Source organism: Psittacula echo, assembly GCF_963264785.1.
Source record: "Psittacula echo genome assembly, chromosome: Z".
In the NCBI taxonomy this organism is placed as follows: Eukaryota; Metazoa; Chordata; class Aves; order Psittaciformes; family Psittacidae; genus Psittacula; species Psittacula echo.
Genome location: NC_137742.1, coordinates 46,595,152 through 46,621,671, shown reverse-complemented (window position 1 = coordinate 46,621,671; position 26,520 = coordinate 46,595,152). Strand labels below are relative to the sequence as shown.

At 38.8% G+C, this 26,520-nt stretch overlaps 1 protein-coding gene across 1 annotated transcript in view; it reads right to left on the bottom strand.

Moving 5' to 3' along the window:
- Positions 1-25,721, bottom strand: part of LRRC2 (leucine rich repeat containing 2) — a gene marked incomplete at its 3' end in the record, with an annotated part of 57,646 nt that extends 31,925 nt beyond the window's left edge. Inside the window, exons 1-3 of the mRNA XM_080638173.1 lie at positions 25,337-25,721; positions 13,479-13,689; positions 1,152-1,308 (exon numbers count right to left, since the gene is read on the bottom strand). Coding sequence (XP_080494299.1) covers positions 1,152-1,308; positions 13,479-13,689; positions 25,337-25,461 — 493 coding nt within the window. The 5' untranslated portion in view covers positions 25,462-25,721. The remainder of the gene's footprint in view (positions 1-1,151; positions 1,309-13,478; positions 13,690-25,336) is intronic.
- Positions 25,722-26,520: the final 799 nt, after the last annotated feature.

Here is a 26,520-nt window from a genome sequence, read left to right as displayed (position 1 = left end):
TTCTTGGGGATCATTTTCAGTAAGGATGCACAATATTGCAAGAAGAAAGAAAAAACTTTCTTAGTCTTTACCTGACCTGATAGTTAAGCAACTTCTTGAAATCTTACTTTTAGGAGTTGAGGGTAGCCTCTGGAAGAGAAGAAGCCCTTTCCCCTTCCTACACACCACCTGACAGAAGGTGTTTGTCCATTAAACTCACTGACCCATCTGAACCCTATGGTCAAAGTGCTGGCAAAACAGTGTTTATTTTATGCCCATCATCTCCTGCTTGTGTCTTGTTTATGATTGTTAGTGTATTTAGCTGCCAGGTTAAAACTATAAAATATATCTCGATGTCAGTGGGAAATCTTCTGTGTAAAATATAACGTTAGTAAATAAATCAAAAGCATGGGTGTTACTCTACTAATAGAGTAGGAAAAGACTAGAAAAGAGTAGCAAAGTCTAGCACTGGCTTTTGTGTTTCTGGATGCTCTCTCTCTTCCTTTTTCTTAGTTAAACCCTATGATAACTATGGAGGTGGAGGTTTTAGTCTTAATCTCTATAAGTTGTCAGCTGTTATTGTACATAAGAAATACCAATCACGGGGAAAGCTTAGGACTACTGCATTTAAAAACAAAGTCTGAGGTATTAGTACTCCTAGGTGCACGGATTCAACTACAGGGGCCTCATAGTGGATCCAGCTTTTCAGTTCTTAAAGGTACCACCAGCTACAGCAATGCTTTTTACTGAACTCATTATAAAATTCAAATTCCTTTTTACTACAATCCTATGTTTCAATTCATCTTGTTTGAGGTTTACAATTCTATAATATTTCTATTTTTCTTAATTTGTAAGGAACATAAAACACTACCTGCTCTCAGGAAGAACTCTCCATCTGCTTGAATACGAGTAATAACTGCCTTATAGTCAGATAACAAAAATGTGTAATTTTTTCACCATGTTTGAGCCATACTACACACATGATATTGCCTACAATTTAAGAAGTATAATTACAGCCAGAGAGCTGTAGAAATTTCGTGGTGACTGTTCACTGGAAACAAGAGAGAAGACAATTATCAGTGAATGAGAAAGAATATCCCCATAAACTCTTTTCCCTGCAATATAGTTAAATGGCATAAGTATAACTTGCTGAATATCTTGAGCCAACTTACCAATTTCCACTGGGAGATGGTTGATTCGATTTTTCGACAACTCCAGTACTCTCAGGTCTTGAAATAATGCAATGTAGGCTGGAATGGTTTGTATTGATGTATTGTACACATGCCATTCTTTCAGGTAGATCTGTTTTTTCAGAGAATCTGGAAATTCCTGTAAATTAAGTAAGAACAGGTAAATCAAAAACATTAAGTTAGAACTTTGTTCTACCATGTTTCTAAATACAGGGGGCAAAAATTCCACAGCCAAATGTCAACACTTTGCCTTAATTATCTTGGTGTAGAATAACAGTTTGCCAAACCCTCATAGGAGCAGTTTGCTTTTGAAGAGCATTGCAGCTGCATATCACCACATGTTCACTTTTTAGCTCCTGATGCAATCTTTTTGCTCTAAAACTGAAATTTATCTGAAGTACTCAATCTGGTTGGTATCTCCCATATTATCTCTTTTTCCAGCTAGAGGACTTTTCTTTAGAACACTGTGCTTTAATTCACATATCAAGATGTAGTAAAATGCAACACAGAAGAACAGATATATAAAGAATATTTAAATAGGGCGTGCCATAAAAAAAGAAAAAATGTGTCTATGTTCTTAATACCTGCCAATGTTTCAAAATTTTTTTGCCAAGGTAGAACACAGTCCAAGGAACAGAAACATTTCAGATAGGACACACACATACCACTTTTTCAAGGTTTGTTTTTTTTTTTTTTCAAATAAGTGACTTTACTTCTGAAGTTATTTCATCAATGTTTGAAAATTTCTCACTAAATTTCTTTAGGAAGAATAAAAATATTCAATTTTTAAATCAGTCCACACTTGCAATTAATTCTTGCTTTAGTCATGCAGAATCTGTTTCTTTAAGATTTCTAGTATTGCTCCAGATACACAGGGAAAAAAAAATTGCTTCTGAGTTATTGTCCAAAATCTCCAATGTATAACAGTTACTGAAACTGAAAGTTTTAAAGCCTTTAATTCTTAGAAAATTGCTTTAGTTAATTGGTATTCAGTTCAGATGTACACATCTTTCTTTGAATTATGTCATCAAATTCCTTGAACAAGAAACAGACAAAAATCAATTCATAAAGTCAAAGGTCAAACCATTTAAACTCCTCTTTCTAAGGCAGCACATAATTTACCAGTTTGTCCTGGTTTTTAAATCATTGTACATTGGAAACATCTGGAATAAATAATCGGGGCGTGATGCTTTCACTAATTGAATTCCATAAAAAGAGATATAAGAGTTTCGGCCTTTAATTCCTTTATAACTTCCAAATTTTTTCCTATGTATAAAGAATACAACACAGTAGGAATTACTGGGTTTTATACAAAGAACTTTGCCCACCTTTTTTTTTTTTCCTTAGATACTTCATAGATTGCCCAAGACATTATCAAGAGTTATGCATTTTAATTGGTTTTTTTTATTATTTCTGAACTTCTGAGCTAGGAATATTCATACTTAATTCTTAGCTAAATTAAAACATCCAACTGGCTATTGTTGCCTCTAATACCAGTTCTGTTTCAATTTCCACATGCAAACACTTAGCCTGTATACATAGTTCTACCTTGCTACTTGCCCTTCAATATCTAATATGGATCATTTAATTTCTTACTTCATTTTATCACTTCGTGTATATTGCATTGTGATCCATCTTCTATATTTGCCAGTTTATGGCATTTAAAAAATAAAATGCCTTAGGGCTGATAAGGAGAAATCTCTCCAACTTTCTGAAGAGGGTTTCCACTCCTTCATCTTCAGAAATATGCAGAAAAATAAAAGAATAAATACCAACTGCAAATTCAATTAGCACTGTCTTTCTAACATGTACAGAATTGAGAATGCAGCACATAGGGGAGAGAATTCAGCTGGAGTGTCATAGACATCACTGTATGGAAGAACTCTGATTCACAGAGAAAGCAGATGAAGAGTAGTCATACTGGAGGGAAAAAAGATGTCTGGGTAACACATACCATTTGCCACTCTATTTCTCCACAGTCCAAGTCTGTCTTTGTTTTTTACTTCTGACCTGCTGGGTGTCTGCACCTTGTTGTCACAACAGATCATATTCAGCTCCTCACTGGCCTATAAAGCAGGGAGCAAAGGGGGATGGATGCTTGGCCTGGTGAAGCCAAGAGCTTTGCTGTTTTCCCAGTCTGGAGGGGATATCCTACAAATTTTTCCTTGATATATTGAAAACAGTGCAACACATGAAGTACTATCTCAGATAAAGATCAAACCCCTTCATAATTTTAGAAAAATTAAGCCAAAATAGTTTAGAAGTTCCTCATTACTAATGCAAAAAAAAAAAAAAATTAAATCTTTATTTCTGTAGTAAAAGTAGTTTAAAGCACCAAGACACTCTTGTGCAGCAACTGAAACAAATACATACATAACTTAAGAAGAATGGAAGGAGGTTCTATTCTTCTGATTTCTCCAACTTACTATACTTTAATGAGATTATTTCTTTATAGCTTATAAAAATATTTGCAATTTGCAAATGTAAGTTTACAAATACTTCACTGTATTGTGGGGGGGTTTAGCATTCTCTATCTTACAATGCATTTGATTTTTGCTGCTGAAACACAAATTGATGTGATATTTTACTTCATTTACAAACTAGATAGATAGCGATGGGAACTGAAATTTGCACAAGCTTTATGTTTGCTTTACCCTCCGATTCCCTTGTGTTCTTTTGCAATCTTCTGCTGCCACACTAAAGCTGGCAGACTGCTGATAAATTGTTCCATGAAGACTGACACTTGGAGGATAGCCAGTCTTTTGCCTTTAACAACAAAACAATACCTCTAGCTCATTTGATTTTTGGGAGAGAAAATAAAAGAAAATAAATAGCAAACCTACTACAATTGCTGATTATACTGTTTCTAATTAGGACAGACTTTACCTGCTAGACATGAGCCTGAACTAAAACTGTCTTCAAAGATCTGACAATTTTCAATTCTGTTTCATTTCCAACTCTGTGGTTTTATCTGTCATAGGCCAAACCAAAACACTGAATCAAAATCTTCCTCATTTTTGAGAAAATTTGGATCTAGTCCCAAAACTAGTATGTCACAGAGCCACCTGTATTACATGGCTAGATCAGGAATTTTATTCTTTTGGGGGGAAAAAAATCTCTGGATATTACATAAGCAAAAGAGACATTTTCTCTGTCCATTCAATGCAGCAATTTTACCTTACCCTTTGTGTCAAATAAATATCTTGCTGTCACTAACAGTGACAAGGGAATAACAAATGCAAATTCTCTGTTCTTTGTGAATATACACGTTATGTTAGATGATAAATCTGGGAGAACAAATGCAAATGTAGTAATTTATTTGCTGCATTTTTTCTGCAAAGAAATTATATATAAGAAAGTAGTGATGTACCAGGAAAAAATTTTACCATTTTTCATTCACTTACTTCTGCACATTTGACATTAAAGTTGTTTAAATTAGGTGGACATGCAGATCCTTTCGTTAGTAAAGCAGTACAGCCAAGAACAGTCCTGCTTTCTATTAGAGTGAACATCATCACCTTTCTTTTGCCAATATTGATATCACAAATTCAAAAAATTGTTTTTCCTTAATATTTTCTGAAAATCATTTCAAATTCACTGATCCACTAGAGATTAAATATTCATTAGTTAGAAGCAGAAAGTAAACAATCTCAGAGGGGAAAACAGACTTAAAGTGGATCCACTGAAAAATTCATGTGAATATTCATGGCATTATTTTGCCACAGTTTTCATTCTTCTTTAATAGCAATGCTATTTCTCTGAAGAACTGATTTAATTCAGTAGATACTTGTTTACATCTCATTTAAGTGTTTCATCAACTCTCCGTCATTTTCTCTAGGCAACTGATTCAAACACAAAACACAAGAGTCCAATGTCCTTATACAGCTCCTTTTCACGGTGAGTTTGTCTGGAAAACTGACGGATAAATATAAAGTTCTTCTGAAACTTACTTTGGAATCATCAAAAAACTTGTGTCACAATACACCATTCTTGTGCTGTCAAGTCCCAGGTGTTTTGAAAATACTCGCTGCTGGGGAAATACAATAGAGTTCTGCTCATTTTTTATAAAGAGAAAAGGCTGTCTGATTTCATTCACAACATCAGATTATGAGAGAGGCTAGCTATTTGTAAGACCTTTCCTTTCCTAAATAAAAATATTAATTCATTACTGTTTGCAGCATGGAAAAATGCACCACACATGGATGTAGACACTTAGAATTATAGAATCATAGAATGGTTAGGGTTGGAAAGGACCTTAATATCATCTAGTGCAAATCACCCTGCCATGGGCAGGGACACCTTCCACTAGACCAGGTTGCTCAAGGCTCTGTCCAACCTGGCCTTGGGAACACTGCAATGGATGGAGCACTCACAGCATCCCTCGGCAATCTGTTCCAGTGCCTCACCATCCTCACAGTAAAAAACTTCTTCCTTATACCTAAGCTAACTCTCCCCTGATTAAGTTTAAATCCATTATCCCTTTTCCTACCATCACCATCCGTGATAAAGAGTCCTTCTCCAGCTTCCTTGTATGCCCCCTTCAGATACCGGAAGGCTGCTATGAGGTCTCCACACAACCTTCTCTTCTTCAGAATGAACAGCCCCAACTTTCTCAGCCTGTCTTCATAAAGGAGGTACTCAAGCCCCCTGATCATCCTCGTGGTCCTCCTCTGGACTTGCTGCAACAGTTCTGTATCTTTCTTATGTTTTTGTCCTGGGTTCAGCAGTAGCAGTCAGTTTTACTCCTTCTTAGTAGCTGGTGCAGTGCTGTGGATTTGACTTTCGGCCTGGGAATAATACTGATAAAGCCAATGTTTTCAGTTGCTGCTCCTTAATGTTTGCTCTGACCAAGGACTTTCTGAGTCTCATGCTCTGCCAGGGAGGAGGGGAAGCTGGGAGGAAGCAGAGACAGGACACCTGACCCAAACTAACCAAAGAGGTATTCCATACCACAGCATGTCATGCCCACTATATAAACTGGGGGCAGTTACCTGGAAGGCTAGATAGCTGCTCAGGTCAGGCTGAGTGTCGGTAGGTGGGTAGTATTCTCTTCCCTTGTTATTTCTTTATTATTATTATTATTATTATTATTATTATTATTATTGGTGGTAACAGTAGTAGAACAGTTGGGACCACCAGAACTGTACACAGTACTCCAGCTGGGGTCTCACAGGAGTGGAGTAGAGGGGGAGATTTATCTCCCTTGAACTGCTGGCCATGCTCCTTTTGGTGCAGCCCAGTATAAGGTTGGCTTTCTGGGCTGCGAGTGTACGCTGAAGCTGGTTCATGTTCAGTTTCTCATCAACCAACTCCCCCAAGTCTCTCTCAGCAGGGCTGCTCTCAATCCAGTCTCCACCCAACCTGTAGCTGTGCCTGGGACTGCCCCAACCCAGGTATTGTTGGTATTGTTGAACTTCATGAGGTTGGTATTGGCCACCTCTCAAGTGTGTCAAAGTCCCTCTGGATGGCATCCCTTCCCTCCACTCTGTCAACTGCACCACACAGTCGTTGGCAAACTTGCTGGAGGCACACTCAATCCCAGTGCCCACATCACCAACAAATATGTTCAGCAGGATCAGTTCCAACACCGATCCCTGAGGGACACCAGTCATTACTGGTCTCCACGTGGACATTGAACCATTGACCGCAACTCTGCATATGGTCATACAGCAAATTCTGTATCCATCCAACAGATCCATGTCTTGAGTCATAAATATGTGATTGGTATGCAGAAGAGGAGGCAGGGACCAATGAACCTTAAGGGTGTTGTCACACAGCCTTTTCCAGGTGAAGCTTTTACAAAGGTAAATCTCATCACTGCAGTTATCAGACACTGTCCACAGCCAGTAGCTAACCACCCTGAACAGGTACGGCCAAAACGGTACTCAAGTTACAAGAGGATTTTCAGATTCAGAGGGACTCACTGATTATATATACTTCAAGTATAAAAATTCTTGATACTAATGCTTGATAATCAGAGCACTGTGGTTCAGAAGATTTCCATTTAGTTTAGTGTGACCATACTGCTAGAAAACAGTTGTGACTTGAGATGTCTAGAGGCTCAAACTGCATGTCTCAAAAAGTTAGACTAAAATTGAATGATAACTAGTAAGAATTAATGATCCACAATGAATTATGGATCAGCATAAACACAATACAATTCCTCAGAATTCATATTCTGTAAAATCAAGCCCTAATCACTTTAGCTAGTACTCTGTGCCTATTTCTAACCTAATATTCATTGTATGAGCTTTATCTTTACTCAGATATGTTAGAATAATTACTTTACAAGTACAAGGAACAATGGGTCTCCATCTAATGAAAATACATTATCTTTTCAATGACATTTGAGAGGTGGGAAAAAAGTGATCTAGAGGTGCTAAAGGAAGGAATTCTATCAGGAATTCAAAATGTGTGATCTGCTCTTATATACTGCCTTACAAAGGTTCTCTAAAGGAAACCCAAGATGATTTTCAAAAAAGCACTATCATAGAATGATAGAATAGTTCGGGTTGGAAAGGACCTTAAGATCATCTAGTTCCAACACCCCTGCCATGGGCAGGGACACCTCACACTAAACCATGCCACCCAAGGCCTCATCCAACCTGGCCTTGAACACCGTCAAGGATGGAGTATTCACAACCTCCCTGGGCAACCCATTCCAGTGCTTCACCACCCTAACAGTAAAGAATTTCTTCCTTATATCCAATCTAAACTTCCCCTGTTTAAGTTTTAACCCATTGCCCCTTGTCCTGTCACGACAGTCCCTGATGAATAGTCCATCCCCAGCATCCTTATAGGCCCCTTTCAGATACTGGAAGGCTGCTATGAGGTCTCCACGCAGCCTTCTCTTCTCCAGGCTGAGCAGCCCCAACTTTCTCAGCCTCTCTTCATACGGGAGGTGCCCCAGTCCCCTGATCATCCTCGTGGCCCTCCTCTGGACTTGTTCCAACAGTTCCATGTCCTTTTTATGTTGAGGACACCAGAACTGCACACAATACTCCAAGTGAGGTCTCACAAGAGTGGAGTAGAGGGGCAGGATCACCTCCTTCAACATGCTGGTCACGCTCCTTTTGATGCAGCCCAGGATACGGTTGGCTTTCTGGGCTGCGAGTGCACACTGAAGCCAGCTCATGTTCATTTTCTCTTCAATCAACACCCCCAAGTCCTTCTCTGCAGGGCTGCTCTGAATATCTTCTTTGCCCAACCTGTAGCTGTGCCTGGGATTGCTCTGACCCAGGGACAGGACCTTGCACTTGTCATGGTTAAACTTCATGAGGTTGGCATCAGCCCACCTTACAAGCATGTTGAGGTCCCTCTGGATGGCATCCCTTCCTTCCGGCGTATCAACCAAACCACACAGCTTGGTGTCAGCGGCAAACTTGCTGAGGGCGCACTCAATCCCACTGTCCATGTCACCGACAAAGATGTTGAACAAGACTGGTCCCATCACCGATACCTGAGGGACACCACTCGTTACCAGTCTCCAGCTGGACACTGAGCCATTGACCACAACTCTTTGCGTGCAGCCATCCAGCCAGTTCTTTATCCACCGAGTGGTCCACCCATCAAATTGATGTCTCTCCAATTTAGAGACAAGGATGTCATGTGGGACAGTGTTGAACGCTTTGCACAAGTTCAGGTAGATGACATCAACTGCTCTGCCCCTGTCCATCAGTTTTGTAGCCCCATCATGGAAGGCCACCGAATCGGTCAGGCAGGATTTCCCCTTAGTGAAGCCATGCTGGCTGTCACCAAGCACCTCCTTGTTTTTCATGTGCCTTAGCATGCCTTCCAGGAGAATCTGCTCCAAGATTTTGCCAGGCACAGAGGTGAGACTGACTGGTCTGTAATTCCCCGGGTCATCTATTTTCCCCTTCTTGAAAATGGGGTTATATTTCCCATTTTCCAGTCGTCGGGAACTTCATCTGACTGCCATGATCTTTCAAATATGATGGACAGTGGCTTAGCAACTTCAGGACTCGCGGATGGATTTCGTCAGGTTCCATGGACTTGTATACGTTTCGGGTTTTAAGATGGTCTCAAACCAGATCCTCCCCTACAGTGGGCCTAGGGTCTTCATTCTTACAGTCACTGTGTCTGCATTCCAAGACTTGGGTGGTGTGGTCAGAGCCTTTGCCAGTGAAGACTGAGGCAAAGAAGTCATTAAGAACCTCAGCCTTCTCCAAATCCAGGGTAGCCAGTTCTCCCAATATCTTCTGGAGGGGGCCTACATTGTCCCTAGTCTATCTTTTATTTGCTATGTACCTATATAATCCCTTCCTGTTATCCTTCACATCCCTAGCCAAGTTTAATTCTAACTGGGCCTTAGCTTTCCTAACCTGGTCCCTAGCTTCTCGGACAACATCCCTGTATTCTTCCCAGGCCGCCTGTCCCTGCTTCCACCTTCTGTAAGCCTCTTTTTTCCTTTGAATTTTCCTGAGCAACTCCTTATCCATCCAAGGAGGTCTCCTGGCCCTCCTGCTGCACTTCCTTCTAGTTGGGATGCAACACTCCTGAGCTTGGAGCAGGTGATCCTTGAATAACAGCCAGCAGTCTTGGGCCCCTGGAGCCCTCTAGGGCCATATACCATGGAATCTTACTAAGCAGCCTCCTGAAGAGGCCGAAGTCTGCTCTCTTGAAGTCCAGGGCAGTGATCTTGTTGCACGTTCTTCTCACTGTCCTGAGGATCTCAAATTCAACCATCCCGTGATCGCTGCATCCAATGCTGCCCTGGAGCGTCACATTACCAACGAGCCCTTCCTTGTTGGTGTGCACAAGGTCAAGCATGGCACCTCTCCTTGTCAGCTCCTCCATTACTTGCAGAAGGAAGTTGTCTTCCACACAATTGAGGAACCTCCTGGATTGCTTGAGCTGGGCCGTACCTTCACTCCAACAGATGTCAGGGTGGTTGAAGTCCCACATGAGAACAAGGGCCTGTGAGCGCGAGGCTGTTCCTATCTGTCTGTAGAGCACTTCATCCGCAGATTCCTCTTGATCAGGCGGTCTGTAACAGATCCCCACAGTAATGTCCCCAATAGCTGTTCTCCCTTTAACCCTGACCCACAAACTCTCTTTCCACTGCTAACCCGTTCCCAGACAGAGTTCCATACTCTCCAGCCTATCCCTAACATAAATAGCAACTCCCCCTCCCTGCCTGCCAGGCCTGTCTTTTCTAAAGAGCCTGTAACCTTCCATTCCAACACTCCAGTCGTAGAAGCCATCCCACCATGTTTCTGTGATGCCTACTATATCATACTCCCGCAGTCATGCACACATCTCCAATTTCTCTTGTTTGCTCCCCATGCTACAGGCGTTTGTATAGAGGTATCTGAGCCAAGCTCCAGATGAAGCCAGCTCATTGGCTGGAGCAGCTGGAATATCTCTGCATCACTCCGAGCACTCATTATAGGTGCTGGCAACTGACTGGGTGTGTTGGGATGAAAAAATGCCCCCCTTCCTATCCAGGTAATTTTCAAAATAATTGTCCAAGCTATCCCAGTATATGATGGAGTGGTTTACAAAACTTGTTTTTAACCTCATACTCAACAAGGCAGAATCAGTGAGCCAAATTCACTCTTATGCCGTATGGATATGGAGCATGGAACAGTAGTGATACGTGGATAGACTCCACAACTCGTTAAATTGTAAAGTAGGTATGCTTTATTCAGCGCTGAGGTGCATGGGGGATCTCTCCTCCACAGGCATGTGCACCCCAGCGTTGTTCTCTTCTATATTTATCCCCTAAACTATTGCATATGCAACACATTTATGCATATTCATGACCTATCCCCGCTTCCTATTATTATGAGGTAAGAGGTCCTTGCTTGCGTAGTGTCTCCTGGTGGTCGTGGGCGAGGTTCTCAAGATGAAGTAAACAAGTCTTCCTTGAACTTTTCCCCTCTGGTCATTGTGCATGTTCCCTTGTGATTTAGTCATTGTCCAAACCACAAAGCTGATTTCAGCTGGTTTAGGGGTCCAGAGAGCAGGAACTGAGCTATTGTTCCTCCCTCTTATCAATAGTCTTGGTCCTCCCACCCTGTTCCAGCAAGCACTATAAGTGTTGAGCACACATTTGTTGAGTAAGCATGAGTAAGCAGTAATATTGTTAAGCAAGCATCTTAACCCTAACCCCCCTGTACATCAGTTAACCCTTCGCATCAGTAGCATCTTTATAATATGTCTACACTTTTAACATCTAGAAAGCCTGGGCAGTGATCAGTGCCCAACACAAGCTACCATTTTAATTGATTGAAACATTGCAAATAACACCATTAGTTGATAGAAGTTGATTTGTGGACTCAGTTCATTTGCTGCTGAAGTTTCAAGTGAGAGCTCTTAAGCTGAGACCTATGTAAAGGATGTGGTAGAGCCGCTTGCTTCGATCTTGAAAAATCCCTGTGCTGGGGATTACTGTTCTGTGAGACTTAGCTTCACAGAGTCCAGAAAGAGAACTGGTACAGCCCAGAAGCAAGCCCAGTTCTCAAAATTAAATCTGTAAGTCATACTAGCAACCTACTCAGATTTAGCTATCAACTGTCTAGAGGATATATTACTGCTTCAGTGATGAGATGAAAGGGGAAACATAATAGAAATACTTATCAGCTAAAAGCAAGTGGAAGAGAGGAATCTGCAGCTGGTTCCCAAATGGACACTTCACAAGACTGTGCTCTTTGCTGCTGCCAGCAGTAAGTAGACAGCCAACCGCAAGCCAATCTGGTTATGTGCCTGTAAAATTGCACAGACCATCCCTCCTCTGACTTCTCCTAGTGTCTGACTGCTTAATCATCCAAACTTTGAACTCATAGATGTATTTGTGTGAAAAAGACGTTACAGGAACTACCACAATTGATGCCACATCTCCCAGCTACATGATATCCCAGCTCTCTGAGAAAACTGTCACCTATCCACAGATCTTTTCACATGCAAATTGTCATCCTGTGCAGATTTGGTTGTATAGTCTGCACATTTGCCCAAGTGCAATTTTGTGAGAGTGATAGGGGAAATTAATATCATGTCTGATTCTGTCTTCAGTTTAGAAGCAGAAGTTGAGAGTAAAAATGACAAAGTGGTATGACTTGTGTAACATATTTTTTAAAAAAAATCTGCCATAAGTTCTTTCAGAACTTTGGGGATTTTCACATTTTTTAAATAATTTTCATCTGCTAGAGACTGACAATGTTCTCTTATTTTGAAGGAGCATTGGTCTTCTCTAAATAAAGCAGCTTTGATTTTATCTTTGCCTGAAGATACCTGAACTATGCTGCAGTATCTTGTTAAAACAGGAAGCTCATTTAAACCAGGCTAGAGTTGGACAACAAGCTAAAAAGTAATAGCTCTGCAGCAACCAACACTACTAAAAAAATAATTGGCATCAGTAGAAAAAATAGTCTCCTTACTAGAGCTGGATGGAACCAAGGTTTTCTATTTTGCAGAAATTTCATCCATTTTATGTTTATTCAGAAAAGAGCTAAAGCCAGAAAAACATGAAAGCTGAAAAATACCTTTATATTCAAGTTCAAATCTGGGACAAACTTACATTTCAGGTCAATCAAAATAATTTTTTTGGTAAAATTTAGTCATTTTATTAATTAACTTTTAAATGCATTTTTTGTAACAAAAATCTAAAAAATGCATTTCAAAATTATAAGCTACACAAAAATCAAAATGCTAATTTCACTTTCTCATTAAGTAGTGCATTTCAAAATACATTTCAATCAAAACTTTAGCAACTTTAGAAAACTTCAGACCAACTCTAGTCCAATTTCCACTAACTGTCATAAAAACTCTAATTCAGAGTTTACTTCCAAACTGTTATTTCACATGAAACACAGCTGGAGGTAAAAAGTGCTTTTTTTTCAGCAAGACAACTGTGAATTGATGCTAATATTAGTTTTGATTTGAACAGATCTTGAGAAAAATGTTACCACACCATTAGAGCAAGAAGACAAATCCCTGAGTAGTAGACTATATATCAACAGGCTAACAAAGCCAGAGAATCTTTTCATCTTTTTCCAAACATTGGGAAATTTCAGAGAAAGATACCTTACTGTAATATGATTGTTTATACCAAAATTTTTGAAAGGGCTAAACTACATGTATCAGCAGAAAATTTAAAATAATCATATTTGAAAACCATGCCAGTAGTTCAGGGTAAAACAGGAAATGCATTTGTCACTTCTAACACTGTGGAAAAAGCATCCATTTCATTTGCATTGGCAGGAAAAAAAGCTTTAGGAAATGAAAAGTTGCACTCCTAAGCTACCCAAACTGTTTAGCAATAGAAACACATTTTTCCATTTTATTTACCGTCCACTGTTCTCCAGAAAGGTGAAAAATAAACTTGTTTCTGTCCTTATTTGCTTCATCTGGCAAAACACGTTTCTTCTGCAGCTGAGGTGTCTTTCCATAAGTGTCCAGAATCTTTTTATCAGTGTCTACAAAACCATTCTTGAGGTATTTTGATTGAGGAATGCCTTTCTTCCGGCACTCTAATATGAAATTCCATTCCTGCTTTATCCTGAAATGGGGCCAAAAAGGGTTATGTAAATCAACTGAACCAATATGGCAAATAAGTCTTAATGTTTGGTCTCTGTTTGCACAAGTATTTAATAAAACATAATTATGAACCTAACGCATTCACCATTTAAAAAAAAAAAAAAAAAAAAAGGCATTCCTGGAGTCCTAGAATCATTTTTAGATTTCTAGATTTAATATAGATTTCAGATGAGCAGGATTTCATTTACTGACTATAAAACAGAGAATAAAACAGTGACTCCCAGAGAATAAAAGAAAAATTGAGTCTGAATACACTATCACAGAAAACAGCATAAATTATGTTCTTTATTTCAATAGGGTAGGAAACACATTCTCACAGAACAAGTTATATGTATAAACAAAAATGAGTAAGAAGTTAGAAATAGTCCTTTTTCCTTGACCTTTCTTGTTCAAGTATAATGATCTAATTTTTTATTTTTTCAACTTTATCTTCCAATATCATCTTAGAGGGTGACAGTAAAGGTCAAAGTTATGGCATGCCAACCAATTTCATATTCAATTTCACTGTAACTTTAGGCTCACTTCCAGGGCAAACTTTTACCTACATAACTTCAGGTGCAAACTCAATTTGATATAATTAAGCACTGCCAGAAGCACGTGCTTTAATTTAGGAAAGATTTATTTCAGCTTAGTCAATTCAGAAACAGGTTGACTAAATGAATCATGCCTTCTTTGTACCAAAATAAAACTCTGTAGAGCCTCTTGTCTCATAAGTTTGATGTCATGCTTTGAATGATAGGTTCTTGTGATACATATGATTAATTTATTTGATTTCCACCCAGAAATTTTAAGCTAAAGACTTGAAGAAAACTGATAGGTGAAGAAGGGCATAAAATTCAGGATAATGTGGCCCCTAGAAAAAGTGAAAAATGTTATGTTCTACAAAGAGAATCACATGCAAGATTTCAAAGTTCAAGTATGGAGTAACAAAACCTGTACACATATCTCCAGCTAAGCATGGGACTTTCTCTAAAATGCAAAAAAATTAACACATGAAACAGAATGTCTGGTTTTTACTCACTTACAAGAAATCAGTTACAAACCGAGATACAGGAAGCATCTTCCAGAATTGGTGAAAATAAGCAATTTTTGGACACTCATAGCAAGATACAATATAGAAACTGCAAGGCAGAATATATTTATGGGAATATGATTGCATAGTTTAAAAGTCAGATTTGACTCAATGTTATCAAAATAAATCTTTCAGGATCAAAACTGCATGACTAAATAGGAAAGGTATTATGGAGACAGCTGTAAACTGCCCAGCACAAATAGTGGCACTTACTAAAACCTTAAAGTATGTTAGAGAGGCTTGGAAGCAGAAAGCACAGCAACAGCAGGAGACTTCAGCTATCAGCATACACACAGCATATTGGCAGACAATGCACACTTTTGGAAACTACATATGAGTGTTTATCAGAGCAGCTAGCCTGAGAGACCACAAGAGAACCTAATTCAGTTGCAAAGAGAAGCACACTTATACATGGGTCATCAGAGAACTACAGAAAGACCCTTCTGTAATAATAGCTGCAATATATTCCCATGCAACATCTTTATAGAGAGAAAATAAAGAAAAATATCTAGAAATACTTCAGAAGATGAGCTACATAGAACAGTGAAGTTGCTTAAAAGTGCAGGTCCCTGGATAAAGTGCTGACAGACTGCATAAAGGCAGCTCACCCTCAGAGTAAGTACATACTAGTGAAGACACTCTAAGGATCTTTTTCTCCCCTTGTTTCCAAAGCATACAAAAAAAAAAAAAAAAAAGAGAGAAAATCATGTTTATGTTCCAATGAAAAAATGAGAAGACAGTATAAAAATTAGATATAAAACCACAACAAAACAAGTGAAGTTACTTACTGCAGGTATACAAATTAATAAGGAAATGGATTTCTAACACATCAGAAGCAGAAAAGCTCTCAGAGAGGCAGTGGGAACAATCACTTATCAAGGTAGGAAAGAAGTGATAAAAGAATAGTCAAACAAGTTATCGAGAGCTGCAGAAAAGTTACTTATCCTTGGCTTCATTTTTCATTACAGAGATCAGTATGTTCTTTACAAGTAAGCATCTGGAGGACTTTCTGATATTTATTGTCAATAGAGGAGGCTTGAGAATTAAAAAAATATATATATATATATTTGAAGTAAATCTCACCATTTCTCTCAGTGTCTAATAGTGGATTGCTTTACACTACAGCTAGCTGTGATATTTTTAATGAGTTAGGAAGAAAAAGACTGGATAGACAGAAAACACTTCCAGCAACACATTCAGCTCAGCGAGTCCTTAGAGGGGCATGGAAGCTGCAGTCACAGAAGAGTGCATCACCAATCCACAATGTCTCAAATTTTTTTCTGAAGCGACTGGATATAACAAAGACAAAGAAAATAAGTTAAAGAAGACTCAGCTCTTTAGGCCATTTTGTGATCCTTCACAATATGCTGCATCTGATACTTCTGGTTACAGGGTGAGAGACACACAAGAACTTGGTTGCACTAGGCAGCCTCACTAAAGGGCATCCCCTCCAGTTACAGCCTGGAAGCACTCAGATTACAGAATTTTTCATATAAGCATGTCCTGGGTTCAGCAGCAGCAGTCAGTTTTTCTCCTTCTTAGTAGCTGGTGCAGCACTGTGGTTTTGACTTTCAGCCTGGGAATAATACTGATAAAGCCGATGGTTTTGGTTGCTGGTCAGAATGTTTACCCTGACCAAGGACTTTGTGAGTCTCATGCTCTGCCAGGGAGGAGGAGAAGCTGGGAGGAAGCAGGGACAGGACACCTGACCCTAACTAGCCAAAGAGGTATTCCATACCACAGCACATCGTGCCTGGGATGTAACTGGGAGCTACCCGGAAGGGCACATCCTCTTTTCTGTCGGGCTCATTTCCGGCGAGCGGTATTGTATTCTCTTCCCTTGTTATTTCTCTTATCATTATTATTATTGGTGGTAGCATTAGTGATTTGTGTTATACCTTAGTTACTGGACTGTTTTTATCTCAGCCCGAGGGAGTTACATTCTTTCAATTCTCCTCCCCATCCCTCTGGGGGGGTGGGAGATGGGTTCCACCCCTTGACAGCTTGACGGCATCAGGGTACACTGTGCACCGGTATCTACTAGAGTTTTATACTTCTGTAGGACTGATGTGCCGGGCCATCTGACCCACACAGTCCAGTAAATCCGATTGTGCCCTACCTCCACCTGGCTGGAGGCAGGGCCCCTCTAATAGTCATTAAAACGTTGGACACCTAAGTCGTGTTGAAAGGGATTATTCTTCATTATCACAGGAGCTGGAGTAAAATCAGCTCTTCCGCTCCATCTGGGAACCTGCTCACCAGAGACTGAAGCCGGAGCTCTCATGGGATGATTAGTCTTGACCCTTGTTCCTATTTTCAATTCATGCACCCATTCCTCCAAAGCTGAAGTAGGTTTTCCATCCCACTTCCCACCCCCTTAGAGGGATGGGGAGGAGAATCGAAAGAATGTAACTCCCACGGGTTGAGATAAGAACAGTCCAGTAACTAAGGTATAACACAAATCACTACTGCTGCCACCAGTAATCATAATGATAAGAGAAATAACAAGGGAAGAGAATACGATACCGCGCGCCGGAAAAGAGCCTGACAGAAAAGAGGACGTGCCCTTCCGGGTAGCTCCCAGTTACATCCCCGGGCATGACGTGCTGCGGTATGGAATACCTCTTTGGCTAGTTAGGGTCAGGTGTCCTGTCTCTGCTTCCTCCCAGCTTCTCCTCCTCCTTGGCAGAGCATGAGACTCACAAAGTCCTTGGTCAGGGTAAACATTCTGACCAGCAACTGAAAACATCGGCTTTATCAGTATTATTCCCAGGCCGAAAGTCAAAACCACAGTGCTGCACCAGCTACTAAGAAGGAGAAAAACTGACTGCTGCTGCTGAACCCAGGATAAAGCAGACACCAGACTTGAAACACATGAGCCAATTCATTTTGTAGTGTTGATCTTGCTTATTCAATTTGTCGTTTGAACTCCAGAAACCACCAGCACAACAGAGGGCAGACAACTCAAGAGTAATAGGTCACTAGGAAAAGCTAGAAAATACTACTTTCATATACTGTAAGAAAAATAAGCAGGCCCAGACCTTTCTTTTTTCCAATCTTTTGTCCAAAACTTTCTTTTTTCCAAAACTCATCTACCAGTGAGCATACCTAATTAGCTATAAATGCTCTGTATTCCTGTGTGAGGTGGGTGGGAGATGAAGTGTGTAGGGAGGGTGTGAGGAAAGTTCATTGAATCCTCAAGAAAGAAAACAAAAAGATGTGAACTATTAAAAGTCAGGAGGTGAAAAAAACCAAAACTCTGCCATTGCTTTTTTTTTCTTCAAATCCTATCTTTACTTAGAACTGCTGTACTGTTGTTTCTCACATCCTTCTTCAGTCCTCCACATACAGCTTTTCTGTCCCTCTGTAAAGCTTAATTCTGCATTACTGCCCTCTCATTTCCATGGAATTCTTTAATTTTTTTACTAAAGCAATAAAGATTTTATCTCAGTGCATAATTCAATGCACTAAAAAAGCTTGTCCCCAAGATGCTTTTCTTGTATTCATTGCTCTTCACTCACATACACAAGATGACTGACTCGTTCCCCACAGTATAAATTCTACAGAGGTTAGAAATCTAATGAACAGAAAAAAGAGGTCAAAAAGTCTAGCTCTTGATAAAAAGTAAGGCTCTGAACTGTTCTACTACACCTTAGTGCTCTGTCAGGTAGACCCCTGGAACACAAGAGCAGAGGATCAGATTTAAATTGTTACTCTCACACAAGGTCTATACAAATCAGCAAGAAGGGAGCTACATTAAAGATGAAATAATAAACTGCCCTCTGACACTTTATAGATAACACATACAAAACACAAATCTCAGGAGGTCACAACACACTGTCAGCTAAATAAAATAAAATGCACGTAACAAAAACTGCTGTTAACCAAATCAGTCAGTGAAATATTGACCTCAGAAGAAAGACAAGTGTTAAAAATTAAATCTGTTTAGGAATTCAGCTCTAGATATCATGCTCTGATTTGGAAGTCTTGTGTAAAATTTCGTCTTTATTCATACATTAGATGATAGCAACATGCTCTGTTTAGCTTTAAAAGAAAGCTTATGGTCATGAGGCTAAGTACTATGTAAAGCACATTTTGAACAGAAGAAAAGTGAATTAATAATTAAGCAACAAAAGTGCATAATTTTATACAGTGCATCTCAGAATGAAAATATGGTATATCCCAACGCCTGAGGTCCTAACAATTTACAGCCCTCGCTTGTAGTACCCTTGAGGTGCACACTAGCTAAATGAGTCAACATGAGCCTTTCTGGCATGAAAGTGTGGCTTAGATCAAGCCAGTATGTTATTAAGCAAAAGTGGCAAAGCTTTAATTTGCAAGTTACAGTTCAGATCAAATCAAAGGGATCTATTCAGTTCTATCATTGTCAAAAAATTGAGGTGAAGGTACTTCTAAAGATCTTTATGAAAATAAAGACCATTTTAAATCTTCCTCTGGTGACAATCTTCAAATAAAATAGAATTGCCACCACATTTGTCATATCTAGAGGCTATTTCACGAATTTTCTGTAAAGATACAAAAGGCACCTAAAATAACATGGCAAACAGAAAAAAAAAATGTCCACACAATAAAATCAGCCTTTAAATATGTTAATATACTTTCAGAGAAATTAGATTTCTGGTCTTAGCTTTTTAAAAGTTCCTGATATTCCAGGAACATGTTTTCACATATGACAAACAAACAAGTTGGTTACAAAATCACAGCCCCCTAAAGTTTGTGTCTTTTTGTTACTCTTCATTAATAAAATATTTTGTCTTCCTCTAGAGACTGATCAAAAAGTTGCAGTCAGATTAAAGAAACAGCTACCATTTTAAATATTCAGAAAGTGGGTATTAGTCAAGTAAACTCTAATTATGGGGTAGTATGAACAGAAAAAAAAAAAGAAATTCTGGGCATAGGAGCCAGGTGAGATCTAAGATTTCAGTATTTTTCTTCAATCATGCAAACAAACCAACTAAATTTAAAAAGGCTGATTTCATGCTGCTAATGTTTGTCAAAAAAAAGTCATGGTTCATGCCTTTATATCTGTAACACAAAAACACACCTCTCACCAAAGCAGACTGTAAATGGTATAGAAAAAAGGTTAATTCTGGCAAGATATTTCCCAATACATTGCTGGTTTTCAGTAAGCTTTCAGGATAACACACTATACAGATCATTCACATGGGCCAGGGCAATCCCAAGCAAAACTACAGACTGGGCAAAGAATGTATTCGTAGCAGCCCTGATGAGAAGGATTTGGGGCTGCTGGCTGACAAGCTCAACATGAGCCGGTAGTGTGTGCTCGCAGCCCAGAAAGCCAACCGTGTTCTTGGCTGTATCAAGAGAAATGTGGACAACAAGTCAAGGGAGGTGATTCACCCCCTTTCCTCTGCTCTGATGAGACTCCATCTGGAGCGCTGCATTCAGCTCTGGGGCCCCCAGCACAAGAGAGATGTGGACCAGCTTAAGCAAGTCCAGAGGAGGGCCATGAAGATGGTCAGAGGGCATGCAACACCTATCCTGTGAAGCACCTCTCATATGGAGACAAGCTGAGAGAGCTGGGATTGTTCAGCCTGGAGAAAAGACCTTAGAGCAGCTTCCAATAGCTAAATGAGGCCCACAAGAAATCTGGAGAGGGACATTTACAAGAGCATATAGATATAGGACAAGGGGGAATGGCTTTAAACTGACAGAAGGTAGATTTAGATTTGATACTAGGAAGGAATTCTTTATTGTGAGGGTGGTGAAGCACTGGAACAGGTTGCCAAGGGAAGTTGTGGCTGCCCCAACCTTGTCTGTGTTTAAGGTCAGGTTGGAAGGGGCTTTTAGCAACCTGGTGTCTCTGCCTATGGCAGGGGAATTGGAACTGGATGAGCTTTAGAATTCTTTCCAACCCAAACTATTCTACAATTCTATGATTTTATATGAAACAGGATCAGCAGGGAAAGAGAATATTCAAGTGTTTCCACTTTGGTTAGTGCTAAACTTGTCTTCAGGTAATCATTCCCCAAACACTACTTCATTGTCCTTGAGGTAAAGCTATGCTTCTTAGGTAAAGAAACGAAGTTTCATTAGATGGCACTGTTTCCTCTAAATCAGGATGGACGAAATAACCAGGACTCTACATGGTGACACTAGTTTAGTACTCTTGGTCAGAATCATTAGCCACACAGGATCATTAAATATTTTTACAGAATATTTATAAGAGCATGACAGTTAAACTGGAGCTCAGCACAGACTAATATTCCTGATGGATGAGTAATATTTTCTTCAAATTCCATTGGATTGATTTAATTTCAGTCCCTCTGCCATACTCTTCCATGGGTTGTAAAAAATTGTGACTCAAGAGTGGCTTTTATCTTTACACAATTTGCATGCAGTACATTAGATGCAAGGTCTGTATGCATAAGTGCCTAACAACAAAGTCAAATAACTTAAGTGGTTATTAGAACTGCAGATCTATTCCCAACTTGTTGCCTATAATTTGTGTTTGGGGCTAAGGGCTCCCAGTTTCAGTTTTAGTCCTGTTTAGAAAAATTCTGAATTGGGTATTGAGTGGGAGAATAAAGATAAACATCACAAATAAAATCTTAGTTCAAGTACAAATAGAGTTACAGCGCTGAAGTTTGACAGAAAGATAGAGACAAATCTATTTTATTAAAAAAACACATGACGTCTCAGGGAAAATAGTCATTGTCTTCCTGTAGAGTGAAAGGTTTTTTTGACTTTCAGCATTCAGGAAGTGATTTCTAAGAAAAGTTAACACATGTACATTTAGCTAGCTAGACCTTGAGAGGAAAATTCTGGAGAAGAGACACACTGGAAGAGGTAGTTGAACAAACTGTTATCTTTGCTGCAAGTTTGGTTGGTAGACAAGCCAGGCTCTGCCATTTCATAGCAAAGATTTATATGGCTAATCTGGGCAAACATCTCTGACATTTCCTCACTTGAATGTTTAATTTGTCAGCCATCAGTTTTTATCTGCTTTTTACTTTCATTCCCTTTCCAAAACAACAAAAATAGTAGAAAGGAAAAATTATGAGGAAAGCCATCATACCACATCAAGTTAGTCTGACATCATTCCAGATTTCAGGGTACCTTATGAGATTGCTCACCACTAACAGAATCTAGCAGATTAAATATAAAACAGTGCTATAAACACAAATTTCTTTCTATAATACGGACTTTCATAACCATATAGGTAACCACAGAACAATGCACGTTTTTGTTATAGTCCATGTTTTATATCCTGTGAGAGACTAAGAATGGGCTTGCCTGATGTGATTAAGTACATAATATAAAATGAAATTACTCTTGTACAACACTGTACTGTATCTCTCTCGTTTATACTAGGTTGCTGGTTTATAGATGTCCCTCAGAAGCAGGGGTCCCTTAAACTGTTGTACTTCCAGAGTCCCACAAATCCAAACGGGAAACAGGAGTCCACACAATGTGTTCTGATTCCCATATCTCACAGAGACAGATACAAGCCTTTCAGAATATTCTTTTTCTCCAGAATCAGCTTTCATTGACCAGCTGCTTAAACATCTGCACTAGACCTAAATTCCTAAAAACTTTACAAGACTTTACCATTAATTCACAGTTCAATTTTTGCAATTATTTGCAGGGTTTTGCATTAGAAAATCTTCAGTCAAAAAGAGAAATACCTAATATTGATTGCTTACTGACCCTGCATGAACTAAATCACTTTGCCCCAAGATGAGCAAACTTCCCTAGAGGTTAATTGGGAGTTTTTCCTCAACTAATACATATTACATTTCACTACATAGTATCAGGTCATTTTACATAGCAACCCAGCTGATAAGGAGATGCACAATCTCAAGGGCATTAGTCAGCTGTAACCTCTTTGAGGAAAACTGGATTTTGTTTGTTTGGGGTTTGGGTTTTTTTAAGAAAAAAAAAGCAGCCTCAGCAAGACAGATTCCAAGCTCATCTGTTATACAAGTATATTTGCAGAGAAACTCTATTAATTCCAGCCCTACTTGGGAATTCACTCTGACTGCTGGCAAAGATAAATATCTAGACTGTTAAATGCTAGAATGCAGACTTCAGTCCAGGAAACTTTCTTCTTTGCATGTCTTCTTGGAATTACCATTCTGGGTCACAATCCATTCCGAAATAGTTTCTTACTAGCACTGATTTCAGTGGACCTATCTTACTGTGGTAAAATTTTAATCTCTGAGTAGAATACCAAAAATTGGTCACAGAACTTCCTAAAATAATGAAACATATTTCTACAGGGAAACATTATTCCTATTAAGCATTTAATTACAATTACAATTTTATCTATCTTTTTGTGATAACAACAAGCAAAATCTCATCTTATTTTTGGCCTAACATTTAGCAGCACTGAAATGCACTTGTGACCTGACGTTTAGGACCTAAAGGCCAGGGGGTCACTACACACCTCATAAAATAAAGAGAATTTTTCTTTTAACTGAATTTTTCATTTTCTTACCAATATTTTTATGACTTTGACCATTATTCTGCCAGCTTTTTCCACTCTATGAGGCCTGCATTATAAGAATTAACCTGAACTTTGCCTTTCATATCAGTGGGTGAAATACTGATCACTCACATTCAGGAAACAAAGTCAGATGTGTTCTCTCTTTTTTTTCAGGAGCAGTGAAAAAGTAAGGCTACCTGGAAAGCAGTCTGTTTACATGAAGATATACAAGACAAAGTACTGTATTCAAATTGCAAGCTAAAATAAGAAAATAAAATTACTTCGTGAATGCTGAAATTGTACATGGAACTTTTTCTTTCTCTGTGTCATATCCCAAATTTCCCATCTCAAGGTGGCACAGGAAAATAACAGAACTACTTTGGACCTCATTAGTGGAAAAAAGAGGCGGTCAAGCTCCACTTTTTCAGCTGGAGAAGTGGATACGGACAAATAATCACAAGCGGAAATGGCACAGAGAATGTATTGTTTTTATGGAAAACTCAGGTCACAGTAAGAAATGACGATTAACATATGCTACTGACAAAAACACATGGGAACTGGAATTATCTACCTAGACCACACAAGGTTACCCTCTTTCCTTCTTTCATACAGAGCTTCCAATGCCTGGCATTTCTAGTTTGCTTTTGTACTAGTGAACTCAGAAGTTATCTTCTGCACCCAGAAAACCAAAACAAAACATGGCAGAGGGATGCTGACGCTCAGATCTGCACTGGGACTGACCTTCTAGCAGTTCTGAAGATGAACAGCATGTGCCGTTAGAACCTACAGGTGTGCCTTCCTAGTCATAATATTCTTTTTATGAAGAAAGCTGCACTGGCATCCCAAGAGCTGCTAGCGGACATAGACACCAGTGGAGGGTTGTGTGCTTTATTTGCATTAGAACTGGGCAAAGCCATTTTTAATGTAGCATCCGGGATAAAATAAGGTTTGATCAAATTTCATCCCATATTCTTTCACTTCTTTTTTCCATCATAAAAAAAAACCTCACAACAGCAAACTTTTTCTGTCCCTCAGCTCATACTGAAAAGAAAGCTTATTCTTTAATCTGAAGGACAAGCTCAATTTTCTCTTGTTTTTAATGCAAGCTTTGGTGTAGGGACAGGACAGCCAAGACTTTTGAAGATAAAGGTCTGCAGAAAGGGCAGTCACTGTTTGTATTACCCTGGTCTTCTCTTAGCGCAGTTGCTCTGTTGTCAGTGTAGCTGCACTGGCAGTGAGAATCAATGAGTGGATGTCTCCTGAGACAGCCAAAACACCACACAAAGGCTGAATGCAATGATGCTTTTAAACAAGGGCACTGTTTAACCCTGTGCATTTTATTTTTAATGCAGGAAGTTATTTTTATTGCTTTGTTCTCTTCTCAGAGGGGAAAAATTGTAAGTCATGTTTCCAACATTGCCAGCACAGTATAATATTTCACTGTCTCTAATGAGAGCGAACATAAAGAAACCAAAATATTTGTTAAAAAAAAATATTTAAATATAACAAAAACAATGACATGATTAGTGTATGTAAGCATTGCAATCAAAGCTTTCTTTAATATTTTAACAAGAAAGAAAATCCTATGATAATTCTTTTATTCTATCCTCTCTTTCCTATTCAGAAGCAATTGTATATGCCCATTTATTTAATTCCTTTTGTTCTTCTTGTCAGCTGAACAAAAAGGCTTAAAGTATGTTTAATACTAAATTTTATGAGCATGTTTTCATGAATTCTATAATAGTCATACTTTTATATAGCATATAAGCAAGAAAAATGTACAAAATATGATATTTTTTTCTCCAAATTAAGTCTACACAATAGACAATAAAATACAGCCTTAGTAAATCATAGTTTATATAAGAAAGAGCAGGGACTCTAATGAAACAGAAACACAATTTTTACTGCATTTTTCTTACAATCATCTGAGGAAAGGAGGTGTGAAATTGTTGAAATCAAACCTAAAAATATAAGATTTGAATCATCTGATAATGCTCAGTATATGCCAGTGTTAGTGGATAATAACAATGGATTTAGTTAAAATGAACAGCAAGAAAGTTGGCTTACTTCTCCAGTGAGCTTTTTTCTAATCTCTCCTTCTCTTTTCTCTGACGTTCTTTGTTCTTCTTAACTCGAGTTTCCCACAGTCCTCTTATGAGAGAAAAGTCAAATATTATCACCTGATGCCCCATACTGTTGACATTAAGCTTCTCCTGCAAGAACAAGCCACCATGAACACTTCAGGAAACAAATAATAGAAAAATAAGGAAACAAATGGTCATGTTTCATTAAAATTATCTGGGGAAAAAAAAAAAAAAAGTCTTGAGAAATATTAATATAGTTTTGCCATCTTACCTAATTTGTCTAGGGTTTTGTGCTGTCAGTAATCAATGTAGTATGCAATTGACTTCTACATAAAATCTATGACAACTGCTAAAAGTTGATTTTTTTGTATTTATTCCAATTCTCCCTCTCCAAAATACAGACACAGTTGGAAAGGAATGCTAATTTGATTAACACCAATGAAAATAACTTTAAAGACTGTATTTTTTACATTTTTGTGACTAATTTTATGTAACTAATTTATGTAACTAATATTAAAAAAGAGCTCATAAAGTAATTATTCATTGTAGAGTCTGCAAAAAGCACTTCATCTTGGGTTCCCATGTATTGATCATTATGCATCCAAGCTATCCTGTTCCAGTAGAATCTGGGAATTTCCAGTAGGTGTATTTCCATGAAAGACGTTGAAAGACCAGCCTGAAACATACAGTGAAAACTTATCTAGGACAGAGATAAGGTGAAGGGTTGTGAACACATGGTGTCTGTTTATTAGTATATGTAGAATTACCTTCCAACAATAGAAGTCTTGGTATCCATGTATCAGGTCCTATGCAGTTAGGAGCTGAGCTGAACTGGATCCGAACTCTACAAGCTTTCCATCTTTAGTTGAAACCACAGAAACTTCATGCAGGAACCTTGTGCCTGCTGAAGTTCATGACAGCTCTCATTACCTTTAGCAGGTGTGATGCTTGAGTTTGGCCCCAATATGAATGATACCTTTTTTTTACTCAAGGAAGAAACCACACTGTAGTATCCTTAACAATCACAAGAGACTGAGACCTCAGATTTACATCCTGTGAAACACAGCATGACTGGCAACATGGTGCTCCTTACTAAACTGTAGCCCTGGTTCAATACCAAGAGAGAAAATAAATCACCTACTAAATCGCTAACACAAGTACAAATAA